This window comes from Canis lupus, chromosome 33, assembly GCF_003254725.2.
Source record: "Canis lupus dingo isolate Sandy chromosome 33, ASM325472v2, whole genome shotgun sequence".
Taxonomy (NCBI): Eukaryota; Metazoa; Chordata; class Mammalia; order Carnivora; family Canidae; genus Canis; species Canis lupus.
In genome coordinates, this window is record NC_064275.1 from 4,884,267 (window position 1) to 4,897,977 (window position 13,711).

The 13,711-nt window shown below is 40.6% G+C and overlaps 1 protein-coding gene across 16 annotated transcripts in view; it reads left to right on the top strand.

Moving 5' to 3' along the window:
* EPHA6 (EPH receptor A6) overlaps window positions 1-13,711 on the top strand; it is an 880,674-nt gene that overhangs the window by 831,251 nt on the left and 35,712 nt on the right. For 13 of the 16 annotated variants that reach the window (XR_007407962.1, XM_025417283.3, XM_025417307.3 and 10 more), the window contains one exon: window positions 9,301-9,450. Coding sequence is in view for 12 of the 16 variants with exons in the window: in XM_025417283.3 (XP_025273068.2) it covers window positions 9,301-9,450 (150 nt within the window). In the remaining 4 variants the exon portion in view is untranslated. Of the gene's footprint in view, window positions 1-9,300; window positions 9,451-10,323; window positions 11,509-13,711 lie in introns of those variants that run through there. The other 3 variants (XR_004811710.2, XR_007407961.1, XM_025417387.3) reach the window with 3 other exon arrangements.

Sequence of the window (13,711 nt, forward strand, 5' to 3'; positions counted from 1 at the left end):
ACAGCATCCCACGCTGGAATAATGAACAGAGGTTTGACGGCGCAGATTTCCTCAACTAAGATACTGAGGATAGAAGAAAACTGTCCTCCGTATGGTATTCAGTTTATCACAAATTTCAAACTTCTTCAGAATACTAACATTTTAATAATTCTTTCCAACAAAGTCTAGTTTCTAAATAGATTGATCTGTATAAACCTTTTTTTTTTTTTTTTTTTTTTTTGGTATTTCCAAGTCCAGGTACTTCTAGACTCTTCTCAAGCTCTTACCGGCCTTTGGATGTGAGCTCCTGAGCCCCGTCCTTTCCATAGAGTAATGCTTCCTCAGTTTTTCGGAAGATTGTGCCTCTCCTCTGTTGAGTGGCTGGCCCCAAACAGGCTGCCTCTAAAGATGTCATTATGTCATCTTGTCTCCCCTCCTCGGCCGTACACTCAGAGCTCGCCTTTTTGACAATGGGTAATTTGAGGTCACAGTGCTGCTCTATCTGATGTATCACAGCCCTTGATGAGACAGCTGCAAGAGAGGACATGCTTCTCAGATACATCTGGTCACAGCACTGTGGGTCTGTCACAGAGTCTGATTTAATGTATAAAGTGCCTGTGGGCGTAATAATGATGCAGGAGGCAACTTGAGCTCAGCACTGACCCTTTTGATCTGTGTTTCCTAAGACAGAAGTGGTGGTTGTTCCTTCTGCTTTAACTCACTAGGGTGTTGGCGTCCTAACGAAACATAGAATGTTAAACCTTCACAGGAGCTGCAAGATCGTACCATCTAACCATTACCCCTCAATTTACAGAGACTGTAATTTGTCCAAGATCACACACACACACACACACACAATAGGGATTGGCAGCCACACATTGGGTTGCACAGTCGCTTTCTCTCCCAATAGTGCACATTCTTCTTCCAAGGTAAACACCCTCAGGTTTATGAAAATCACTGTGTATGCCCCCGAGTCCTGTACACTTTCTCTGTCTTTTGAATATTTGTTTTCAAACAAGAGTTTTAAATAATACTCATAAAAATAGACATACCTGGGATGCCTGGTGTCTCAGTCGGCTGAGGTCGTGATCCTGGGATTGAGCCCCTCATCATGCTCCCTGCTCACTGGGGAGTCTGCTTCTCCCTCTCCCTCTGCCACACCCCTGCTTGTGCTAGCTCTATCTTTCTGTCAAATAAGTAAATGAAATCTTTTTTTTTAAGTAGACATTTCTTATTTTATGTAGTCTCCTTCCCTAATGACGACAGGATCTGAATTTTTCCGCAAATACATAGCATTGGATTATGGAAGTAGATAGATGGCATAAGGATTAATGCTTGTTGTTAGTATTATTCTTACAGGGCAACCTGATAAGAGAGCAAAGTATTCACTCTTTAGTGGTATACATTTGAGGCCATTCAGATAAAAATGCCTTGTAGACATTTGTGTTATTGTGTTATATATCATATTAGCATTTAATGATCAAATATCTCAGTATCAATGGCCCCAAGTAATCTTTTACTACCCATGGTGCATTTTTTAGAACTGTTTCTTCTGTGTTCATAGGTCTTTGCCATAAAAAGTATAGATGAGAAGCTTAAGAAAACTTTGTTAAAACGCACTTAGGAGAGAGCAGAGCTGTAGCTAGTCTTCCGTATAGTGGGATTAAAAAGAAAAAACTAAGAGTGGGGGACAAGTGGAGAAAGATATAGGGTAAAGTGCTACACTATACCTACCCCAGGAAGGGTAGGAATAGGATTTTTCACTCAATTAGTATCCGCTCTCCCCTTTGGACCTCACCGTACAGTGTATTCACAAAACTATAATGAATGATAGGTTGTTTTGAAGAGAAAAAAAAATTACCTCTACGGTGGTCAGTGGTGTTTAAGTTGTCTGCACTCAGACACAATGGCAATCCTCATAATAATGTATATGTTTGATTCTAGCTCATTACAGTAACATTGTATCCTACTTCATCCTGCCGTGTAGGATGGCATAGAAAATGTAATTTAACAGATGTCCCCCAGAACAGTGTTATTCACTTAATGATGTAGCACCTAGGTTCCCATCGAAAGGAAGCACTGAGAAATAGGTGGCAATGAATTATTTTCAGGAGCAATTTAAGAGGAAGCAGGTGAAAAGGATTCTAATTCTTGAGGCTTTGAATAGCACGATAAGCACCGTTTTATTACAGGAACAAAAAATTAGCATTCACGGAGCCGTTGATGCATTTAGACAATGAATAAAAATGTAGTGTATTTCCAGGTAGATAATGTGAGGAGACAAGAACCAGAAAGTCTTTCCTCCCGTGGTCAGGGATGTTTTTTAGAGAGTAGAAAACAAAGCTGGTGAGTTAGCTCTTCATGTTTATTTGGAATTGTTTCTCATCTGGTCCTGTTCTTTATGAAAAATAGAGTCTAAGTAAATTTCCAAAGTAGATCATTGTTCATTTCATAATCAGAACAGGGAGGTTGGGTTGAAGTTCCAGTCGGGGAAGGGAACAGCAATGCCCACAGGAGCCAGGAGGAAAATGGAAATAGGGCAAGTGTGTTTGAGGAAGATTCAGCGAGATAGTGGAGTGGAGCAATGCTACTCTGGAGAGCCCACACCCTGTTTTATGGCATTTAGAGACACGAGGGAAAAAAGAAAAACAAAAAACAAAAAACTTAGCCATGGAAAGCTTTACCTGTAGGCCCATTTCAGCCCAAAGCCAAACAGCTGGTCAGCTATGGAGTCAGTAACATCCAAAACCCTGCGAGACCTCAGGGAACACCTACACAAAGGTCCTTGGCACAAGGAGTGAAAGCCTGGAATGAGAAACAACTGTGAGGACACCTTTGTCTTATATAAAGGTGTAAATGTGGTTGTTTCATGTTAGTGGCCTAAGACAATGCTACTGACCATAAATTTCCACAGCCCCTATCAGCCTATAAAAATTGGTTAAGAAGCAGTGACTTATATTGTTAGAATACTACGCAAAAAGAATCTTCTGCTTGCAGCCAGAGCGTCTCAACCTGGCATCTACAAACCACATGATGCTGGTGCAAACGCGCGCGTGTGTGTGTGTGTTTCTTTGGGTGCATTATTAGTGAGGAGGGGAAGTTTGTAACTTACCCACTGTATCAAACCCCACCAACGAAGAGAAGAGAAACACTCAGGGAAAGGCAGGATTTACTTGGAGAATCATTATCAGGCAGATCCAGCTGTAGGCAGAAATCTGGCTGCCAGCATCTAACCACAGATAATGTTCTTGGATGACAGACGAACATTCTTCATTCTTCTGTCATACTCACGAGAGAAGCAGATGTGTGAAATAATGTCTTCGGTCTCGGGAGGGCGCTGGTCGTGCCATGGCAGGAAGGTAGGCATAGAACAGAACTCGCTGCACCAAAGCAGACAGATTTCCTCAACCTGGACAAGACGAGTCTGAATTATAGGAACTGACTCAGAGCTTGTCTACCGACAATCCATTTGTTGCCTCTGGCTCCTCAAAGCTTTTCTGTGAGAAGATCACTGTAGGGGGCGGGCTAGTGACTCTAGAGGAGAAAACTGGGATGCTGATACGGGCTGGAGTTGCCAAGCGGGTCTGAAAAAAAAAACAAAAAAGACATTTTAAGGGCGTAAATTGAGGAGACAAGTAACATTTACTGGGTGCCTCCCATATGGTGGCAGCTAAGTAGCACTTCATGTATACAATCTCATTTAATCCACCTACTAATGTTATCTAGGGATCTAGAAGCAGATTTCTCCCATGTGACTACAGAATGAATTCGTTCTGTCATAGTCCTCACTCTTTCTTCAGAGAAGGACAGACATTATCCTCATATTTCAGATAAGGATAAACCTTCACGCAGTGCCAAAGCTGCCCCAGGTCAGCAGACTTCAGTGAAGAAGGGAAGTAAATAGGCCTCTGAGAGGGGGTGGGGATGAGCTTTTAAAAGGTTCACACAATATAATATAATCATGCACGATAATATTATGATTTGTCAATTCAGGGACACAAACTAGAAACAGGTGCTCAGGGATGGGCTTACCTCTCAGGATCAGTAATTCACAACAGAAAGAAGAATACCCCCCCCCCCCCGGAGGGAGGGTCGTCTGTAACTAGCATGTGAGAATCTCTGAGGCTCACTGTGACTTGACAGGGCCCCAGGCTGAATTAGGGCAGATCTCAGAGTGCTGATTCCTCCACCAGCCACACCAGCACTGCCACACATCATCCCACTGACGAGAAATCTTACTATAAAATGATCTCTCAGTAAACCTAACGCCTCTTTCATCAGACATCAGTAAGTGTCCACATAAGGAGTTTTCCAAATAACCAGTGTTTGTTCATTAGGTAGGTGTATTTTAACCCATTAAGAGTCAAAAGCAAAAAAAGGAGAAAAAGTCAACGTGCTGGGTTCATATCTTTTTTTTTATTATTATTTTTTCATTTAGATTCAGTTTACCAGCATACATAGTTCATCATTAGTTTCAGATGTGGTTTTCAACCCTCCACCAGTTGCGTACAACACCAGGTGCCCATCACATTGTGTGCCCTCCTTCACCCCTGCCACCCCCTCCCCTCCAGCGACCCTCAGTTTGTTTCCTAGAGTTAAGAGTCTCTCACAGCTTCATGTCTTTCTAATACATATTTTCATACCGTTGCCTTCTTAAACTAAAAGGGATGAAGTCATTTTAACTCTTCCTTACTGCTCAGGATGATTACTGTGACCATTTCTTATTAGCCTGGGATGTGAAACAAGAGCGTGCTTGTCTTCTCTACTGTTGGTCACCAGGCCACCTATTTACATGGACCAGGCACCAACTCCTATGGCCTGTCTACTCAATTTAATGGGAGCCGAGAAACTGTAGGCAAATATTAAAACTCACTGTAGTTTATTATTTTATGATCCTTAATTCAAATCCCTCATCTTTCATATCTGAAATATAAGACTCAGAGTTCAGACTAGGCCAGGTCACACAAGGGATTGTAGAAGAGTTTCACTCCATTTAGAATTTGCAGCTCATAAAAAATATTTAGTTAAAATTGTCACTAGAAACTTCTTAAATTGATCTTTATGCATGGTATATACGTTTTCTGTAGTGCAATTCTTCTATCCCTTGAAGTCTGGGTACCACAGAGATAAATCAGGGAAAAAAGAAAAAGTCCAGAGGCAGATGGTTGTCTTTTCAAACCATTTGCCTGTAAGAGAACCATCGAATCCAGTGAACGAGAAATGGAGAAAGACTTAAGTGTTCTTATTTCTCAGTGGAAGTTTTTTTTTTTTCATTTCAGTATTAAGCCTCTGTAACCTTAGTGTGTTTCAATTGATTGTCTCCCCCACTGAAGATTAGAGGCTCAGGTTCTAAACCTCAGATGTTAAATATGACAATAATGCACCTCCCCTCAGGGGCTGGAGGGTTTCCAGGTACACAGGGTTCCTGAGGGCTTCTTCAGCACTTTTTCTGCTGCGACCCCACTTTAGACAACAAGCTCTGAGTAGGACTTAAAAACAGGAAAAAGAGGCTGCTAACAGTCTTTTCAGTAGCCATCCAGATGCAGCTGGCTTCCTTACTGGTTGTTCCCCCCTTTGTTGCCGCACAAGAGAAGTGCCAAGAAGCAAGAAGTCTTTTGAGTTACTTTCGGTCATTTTGATTAGCATCATTGGTAACTTTTTTTTTTCCTCATAAACATATGGTAAAGCAACATGTAATGTTCCGGGGATTGTGATTTGAAACCTAAAGTACTCTTTGTTCATTCCTGAAACCTAAAACACACATCTGGTAATTAAAGCTTTGAGAAAAAGGTCACTAAGTGCACCACCTCTATGATTCAGGATCACAGGCAAAATAAGTAGCTGAGATTAAGCCACAAATGATTGTTGGTCCATTCAATTTAAAAAAAAAAAAAAGGAAAAAGACTAAGCATCTGTGTTTCCTCTAAGGAAAGGGGATAGAGACTGTGTGGAGATCATAAGGACCTCTTTCTTTTAGCCTAATCTTGCACTTAAGAGATCAACTATAATTCAGTCTATATCTTCCCACTAAAAAAAAAAAAAAAAAAAAAAAAAAAATCAAAAGCTTCCTTATCTCCATCCCATATATGCTCAGAATTATCGAAGTCTGTTCATACGGTCAAGTTCGTGTTACCATGCATTTTTATTAATTAGAATTATATCTCCTACATTAAAACTACTGTGACAATTTTTCATCTTTAAGATTTATTCTAGCTCACACTTCCCATTTCAAGATGACACTTGGAATAGAATTTGAAATAAAGATTTACGGTCCATTTTGCAATGTGGTACATCCTAGGAAAAACATTTTTTTTTTTTTTATAAGGGTGGTGCTAGTCTGCTAGGGCTGCCATAACAAAATACCAGAGACTGGGTGGCTCCAGCAATAAAAACTTGTCTTTCACAGTTCTGTAGAGTGGACATCTGAAATCTGAGTGCTGGCAGTTTTGGCTTCTCCTGACCAGCCTCTCCTTGGCTTGCAGATGTCCATCTTCTCGCTGCGTCCTCACATGTGCCTTTACTCTGTACCTGTACACGTCTGGTGTCTCTTCATTTTACAAGGACAGCAGCCTTATTGGAGTAGGGCCCGCCATTATGACCTCATGTAACTTTGATGACCTCTTAAAAAGGCCCTGTCACCAAATACAGTCACACTGGGGCTTAGGGCCTCAAAATACGAATTTTGAGGAAACACAAATCGGTCCATAAAAGATAGCAATGCTATTAATCAAATTTTCTGTAATATCTTCTCGAAGGAAAAAAAAATTGAATCTTAGAAAGGGGAAAAGTTATTGTTTACATGTGGTATCAACTTATGTGAAATACAAATTTACATGTGAATCATTTATATGAGATATCATTGATAAGTGAATGCACCTTTGCTACATGTTTTAGCCTGTCTTGATAGAACTCACAAAGATCTAGTAAAGGCACAGTTCCAGCAGATTAGCAGTTCACACTCATATGCATTGTTTGCCAGAGAGACAGAGAAAGATCCCAGAGTCAGAAATGTCAAAGGAGACTGCTGCTCTTGGATCTGTTCTGAAGTCAACTCTACAGATTTGGTCTGTATTCTCTGGAAGTGTGGCTTCCATATTTGAAACAAACCAGAGCCTGATTTAGGGACTTCAAAATGCAGAGCCACAAGACCAAGGTGCTTTAGCCACAAACATGCCCTAAAAGAGAGGCTGTTAAAAAAAAAAAGAGGCTGTTGTAGTCCTGGTGCACAGAAACAAGTTAGAGTGTCCTTGTCCCTTCCGGAAATGAATACCAACTAGTTGTTGTTGTTTTTCAGAATACTAGTTTAATGTTGTGTTGGATTATTTATAATATTTCCATTTGTGATTTTTTTAAATGTCATGTGATAGAGTTGCTTGGTTTAGTAAATAAAAATAGAGGATGCCCAATTAAATTTGAATTGCAGATAAACAGTGAGTTTCTTTTTAGTGTAAGTGTCTCATGCAATATTTGGGACATACTGACACACACACAAAGTATATTCCTTTATGGGGACATACTTAGACTTAAAAAAAAAGAAAAAGTATGTCATTTACCTGAAATCCTAACCTAAGCGTGGGTCCTATATTTTATCTGGCCACTCTACTCTGGGCTTAGAAATGAACCCTCCTCTTGCAATACCGTGTTCTTTCCCCACCCATCACCTTCTTAAACTACTATCACCAACTTGGTAAATTTAAATTTCCTGGCCTTAATTTGGTACTGTCATGGAGCGTGAACGCCCCAGACGTCCGACTTCTGGCTTCCTCCCACGATACTGCTATGATATATGGCCATACGTGCTCAGTGTCAAAATAGTAAACTTCGTTGGGCCCAGCTTTTCCCCCACGGTGAAGTATTTGCAGCTTTATATCAATAATTATAACATTAATAGACATAATGTATTTAATAATGTGGAGAGGAATCCCTAAACCTCTAAACCCTGGATTCAGTCGCTCGCCTGTAAAATCAGGGGATTGAATTCAAGGTATTTATCCCCAAGGTTCTTGCCACAGGTCCTTAAAATGAAGATTCCATTAATGCTCTCATTTGCCTCGTGAAACCCAATTATTCCTAGTTCGGATGAGTCGGTTTTCTCTTCAAGTAAATGCTTAGATTACTTAAAAAAAAAAAAAAAAGAAAAAGAAAAAAGAAAAGTTGTGTTTACTCGATTAATGGCTTGACCTTTAAGGGTGTCAGACGGGCCGCGGGGCTCAGTGGTTCTCCGGGCGTGACCCGGGTCCCGCAGGAGCTGCTGCTCCCTTGTCTTGGCCTCTGTCTCTCTCTCTCTGTGTCTCTCGTGAATAAACAAATAAAACTAAAAAAAATAAGATAAACGAAGGGGTCAGACCCACTTCCTCAAGGGCCAAGGAACGCGCCGGGTGCCTCCCGCAGCCGCCGTGGGCCCGAGGACACACCCCGCCGGCGGGAGTCGGGGAGCGCGGGGGCGCCTGTCCTCGTCCGCCCCCTGGTGGCGCCGCGCGGGCCTGCCCTCCGGCTGCGCTCGCCCTGCCCCGCCGCCGAGATCGAGATCCCAGACTGTAAATCCAACGGATGGATGGTTTCATTCTTGTCATTACCGTATAAAAGGGACTTCTGCAGTGTTTCGGGACATACAGTGTAATGAATGTTGATTAAAAAAAAATAAGTGCGACACAATCAGCGGACTTAAATGCCTGAGCAATCTAAATTCACGCAGGTTCATCTCTCTAGTCCGCTCGAATGTGGACTTGAACACTGAAGAGCAAGAATATAAACCAGCCTCAAGGGTTCTGAAGAAAAATTAATCCTTCTCAGGTGCTCTTATATAATATGAAAGGATTTTTAAGTTCAAAATGAATGTGATCATAGATAAAAAGGAAAGAAGGAAAGTTTTGATAAACATTGAATGGCAGGGAATGTCTCAGTCCTGTATTTAACCATTTATCTTCAATTAAGTGAGAACTTATTATCGTTATTATTTACACACATAATACAATGTTTAATGAATGTTGAATGGTATTTAATGTTCTATAACCCAGAACTTTCTTCAAATGGCGTGATAGTTTGTGTGAATCTAAAGTGAAAATAAATTTCTCCAGTGAATGAAATAAAGTAGTCCTGAAGTGTGACTTATTTCCCATTAAAGTTGTTTACACTGAATGATTATTATAGGAAAAAATATCTGACATTTAACATTACTCTGGTTCTCTTAGTTTTATTTAAAATGCCCATGCTATCGTGCACTGTTTAGAGCCTTCTAACAAAAGTTATTTAACCGGACTGCTGCTTCATTTTTTAATACGCTTGTGAGCCCCCTGAGAAATCTCCCAATTTGTTTTCCAGGGTGGAAAAATCCCCATAAGGTGGACAGCCCCAGAAGCTATTGCCTACAGAAAATTCTCCTCAGCAAGCGACGCTTGGAGCTATGGCATTGTCATGTGGGAGGTCATGTCCTATGGAGAGAGACCTTATTGGGAAATGTCTAACCAAGATGTAAGTGCCACCAATAGTCAAATTGCCATTTTTGTGAGTAGAAACACATTAGCACTGAGGAGTAAATACGTCTTTGGTCTCACCCAGATTAGCCCTGATCTCCCTGAGAGCTGTTCAGGGTCTGTGGCTGAGTTAGAGAAGCTAACTAACCTTTCACTCTGAGCTATCCTGGGTGTCCTAGGGCTGCCAGCTGATGGGCTTTGTCATGTGAATACCTGATGCACCCCTTACGTCTGAGACTCCTACCCACATTGCTCTAATGCAGCATGGCTGTGCTATTGCAAGTCTTGACCTACAAGTAACAAAAAGCCAAGCATAATGTTTACCTTTCCTTTCTTCCTGAGGGCAATGTAATGCACCACTGTAAAGAGCAAATTAATTTAAACTAAATATTACTTAGAAGAAAAAAAAGCAAGTGCTCTTAGGCACTTATGACATTCGGTATGGTTCTTTGGAGATATGGGATCCTTTATGCAATTTCTTTCGTTTCTATTTTACCTATAAAAATTACTTTGGTGATTAATAACGTTATACAACAGGAAAGTTAACAACCATTTGATCTCCGTGACCTCCAAAAGATAACAAGTAGCCAGAAAATGTAAGTACCCTGACAATGCAAATCCGTATGCTGCCAGAACTGAAACTGTGTTTTAATTTCATGCTTTCTCATCTCAGAACTTGGACTTTGTCCACTCACGTGTCTTCCTCAAAGTACATAATGGTTTCGGAAACAATGTTAATGGGAAATCACCTCTAATGTGATTCTGAATGTTCACAGGTTTAAAAACAAAACAAAAAAGATAATTTAACCATAGAAAATCCCTAACCACTCTGAGTAAAACTATTTTCAAATTTCTTTTTGCTTTTTTCCAGTCCATTGCCTGGGCAGTCTCTCCGTACCTCACACCTCATTCATTATTCCATCCCAGCCTCAAGCTGTATCCAAGTATCTAAAGGACTTCAAGTAGCAAATAAAGTTTATAACCAGGAATAGAGAAGACTGGGCTTTGGTTAGTTCACCATGGCTGTTGTTTCTCCCTGGCACACAGTGTTACCTTTGAAGCTGAATCCCGCTCAGTTGTATGGGGGCCTGTTGAGAATTCTGTGGAGAATGCCCTGTCTAGAAACCTATGTGGCGGCAGGTTTGAGGTCATAAACACTATTCAATCATTGTTCTCCAAAGCACATCATCAAAACACAGATCCCATGAGGCTAGGTCATGCAGAGCATCTGCCCTTAAGTATAGAGTACTCCATAACCTGAAACCTCTACATCTAATTCCAAAACTTAGACTTCTGGATCCAGCTCATTTGCCTAGATTCTACTATTCTTCAGGGAAGTTTATTTGAAGGACCTCATTGCTCTTTCCTGCCACAGGGCCTTGTTTGAGACAACTTGTGACTGCCTCTCCAGCCCCTTTTAAAGTTGAATCTCAGAAACAGAAATTTGCCCCATTAATCCCTAAAAGGGCTTATTTTTTTAAACCTGTTATCCAAGGTAATGGAAGCCCTGGGTTCAGTCACCATAGTTCCTGCTCTACTATAAGCCCAAAATAATGCCTGCCTACTTGTCCTACTTTCTCTTGACTAAAATAGGCCATTCAAACAAATCTCCAGAATAAAAAATCCTTTTCCCAAAGAGTTACAGACTTCACTGCATAGAAGAGCCTTCACTTCAAGTGCCCTCCTTCGTTAGTACCCCATTTAACCCTTTAACCAGTTCCCCTGGTGGACTTCAAATATAAAATGCCTAACTCATAGGCTCCAAACATTATAAATAATATACCCTTACCAGTAAAAAGACCTTGAGCATCCACAGCTATGTCAGAAATATATGCATATTTCTTTGCACGTTATGTACCAGTACTACTGTACTAACATATTCATTTAATCATTTAAAAATATTTATTGGGTGCCTTCTCTGTTCTAGGAACTAAATAGAACAGAGAACAAATGTTATACCTGGAAAGAACCAAAAGATTGTCTAGTCCAGCGCAAGTCCAACTTGCTTGTGAAGCTGAGGCATACAAAAGCAATATGATTTCCATAGAATCATATAGTAAGTGATTTGACAGTGATCTTAGAAGATGCACTAATAGGCTTCTAAAATAAGATATGGGCAAGGAGAAGAGAAGAGGAAATAACTGCTTCTTTCTTGGTGGTTTGGTTTACAGTCCATGTAGCTCCCCACTTAGGGCCATGATATCTTGCCCTCATGGAGCTCACACTCCAGCAGAGGGGAGACAGACTATAAACAAAGTAAAGAAGTAAAAGATACAGTATGCAACATGATAATCACTGCTTTGGGTGAAAAGAGGGCGAAAAATGGTAGGGGGTTGATTTTGAGTACATCATAGACGTGTATTTGGCTATATACACATTCATAAAAGTCATTTCTACGTGGTCATAAAAGTCATAATTGGTTATCTTATTAAACATTTGTAAATATTTTTTAAAGATTTTATTTATTTATTTATTTGTTAGAGAGCATGAGCAAAGGCAGCAGCAGGCAGAGGGAGAGGGGGAAGCAGGCTGCTCCCTGAGGAGGGAACCCACGGTGGGGCCCAATCCCATGACCAATCCCATGACCCTAAGATCATGACCTGAGCCAAAGGCAGGTGCTCAACTGACTAAGCCACCCAGGTGCCCCTATAAATAATCTTTCTTATTGTAGGATGAGATATATATAAAGAGAAGTTCCATTATTTCCCCTGCCTCCTGGGTTCTCATCTTACCAGCGAGGGTACACTGTACCACCAGTTTAGTAACCACAGCCATCATGATGTAGACTATAATTCAACCATGAAAGTCACTTAATTTTAATAGTGCCTCATCCTCATGACCAATAAAAATAATAAAAGGACTAGGTTAGATGATTTTTAATATACCTTTCGACAATAATAAGCTAAGATTTTTATCACCTCTGGAGAAATGATCATGCTTGTGTCAGCAGAGGAATGATTCCAGTTCTTTTCTGAAATCTAGGGCACTCCCGAGTCTCTCTGGAGGTGACAAAAAGGAGATAGGACTTCCATAGAGCAGAGCAGATAGCACACCACAAGACAGATTTTTTTTTTTTTTTTTTTTTTTTTTAGGAAAGCAGCGTCTGAGGGCAGCGTGTCCAAGTGTGTGATTTCCAACATAGACTACCATGTAAATCATACCTAATTGTTGCCCAGAGAGTTCCAGAATCTGTTGCCAACCCCTTCCCTTCCCGGATCTTGCCCAACAGCTTACCCAGCCATTCTGGCCACGTATATTGATGATCTGTGGCCAAGATGACCATTTAGAGAATGATTCTGTCTATTAAACCTCATTTGGCCACAGAGACTATATCTGGGACCAGAAGAAGCTGCTGTAGCCGGGAACAGACTCCCGGCATGAAAGCCATTCTCTTTTGTTCAGGATTGCCAGTGCCAACAGCACAGGGCTGACCCTGAATGCCCCTTCCATCCAGAGCTTGATATTTTTTTTTTTTTTTTTTTTTTTTGAGGACCAGGTAGGAACGAAGCTGGTGATTTTCATAGTCTTTAGGTGGTTACCAAACGGTATTCAAGCAAGGATCCAAAAATAGGAGAACAAAAAGTCCTGGGTGGGGGAGGCATTTAAGCTCTTTGAGGTCCTCAGATCAATACAAGACCAGAGGAAAGTGGTAAGAGCTAAAATCTTCCATGTATCTTGTGACTATTTTTACTGCTGCTGTAAAGAGTTGAAATTCTGTTTAGCTTAACACATTGGAAGCTAGCATATCTGTGACAGATCCTGTAACCAGAATTTCTGTTTGGAAGCAGAAATAGCTTAATCAAAACTTTCCCAGCTGCTCCTCTTCAAATACTGGTTATTCCCTATTTGTTCTGCATTTCTCATTCGTTTGGTCAAAGTAGAGTCTCTTGTTTGCCAAGGTGCATTTTAAATAAGGAAAGTAATATTTTGGACAATAAAAATCTGACTATGTTCTGTTTGAATATATTTTTACTACATTTTGGTGAGTTTGACTTAGCTGTGGGCTTAAACACAGAATGTTAACATGTTTGATGATTTTAAATGAGTTTAGGAAATTTCAGATCATTTTTTATGAAATAGTCCCTCTCTCTTCTGTAGACCATGGCGTATTTTATTACAATGAACAATTCTGAGTTTGTAGACTCTGTTTTAGTGAATAATATAATGAGTTTCCCAAAGGTCAGTGGTATTGTACATTTGAGGAAAGAGTATACAAGACTAGTCCATGAAAGGCCTAACACACATAAGAGCGGGTGCCA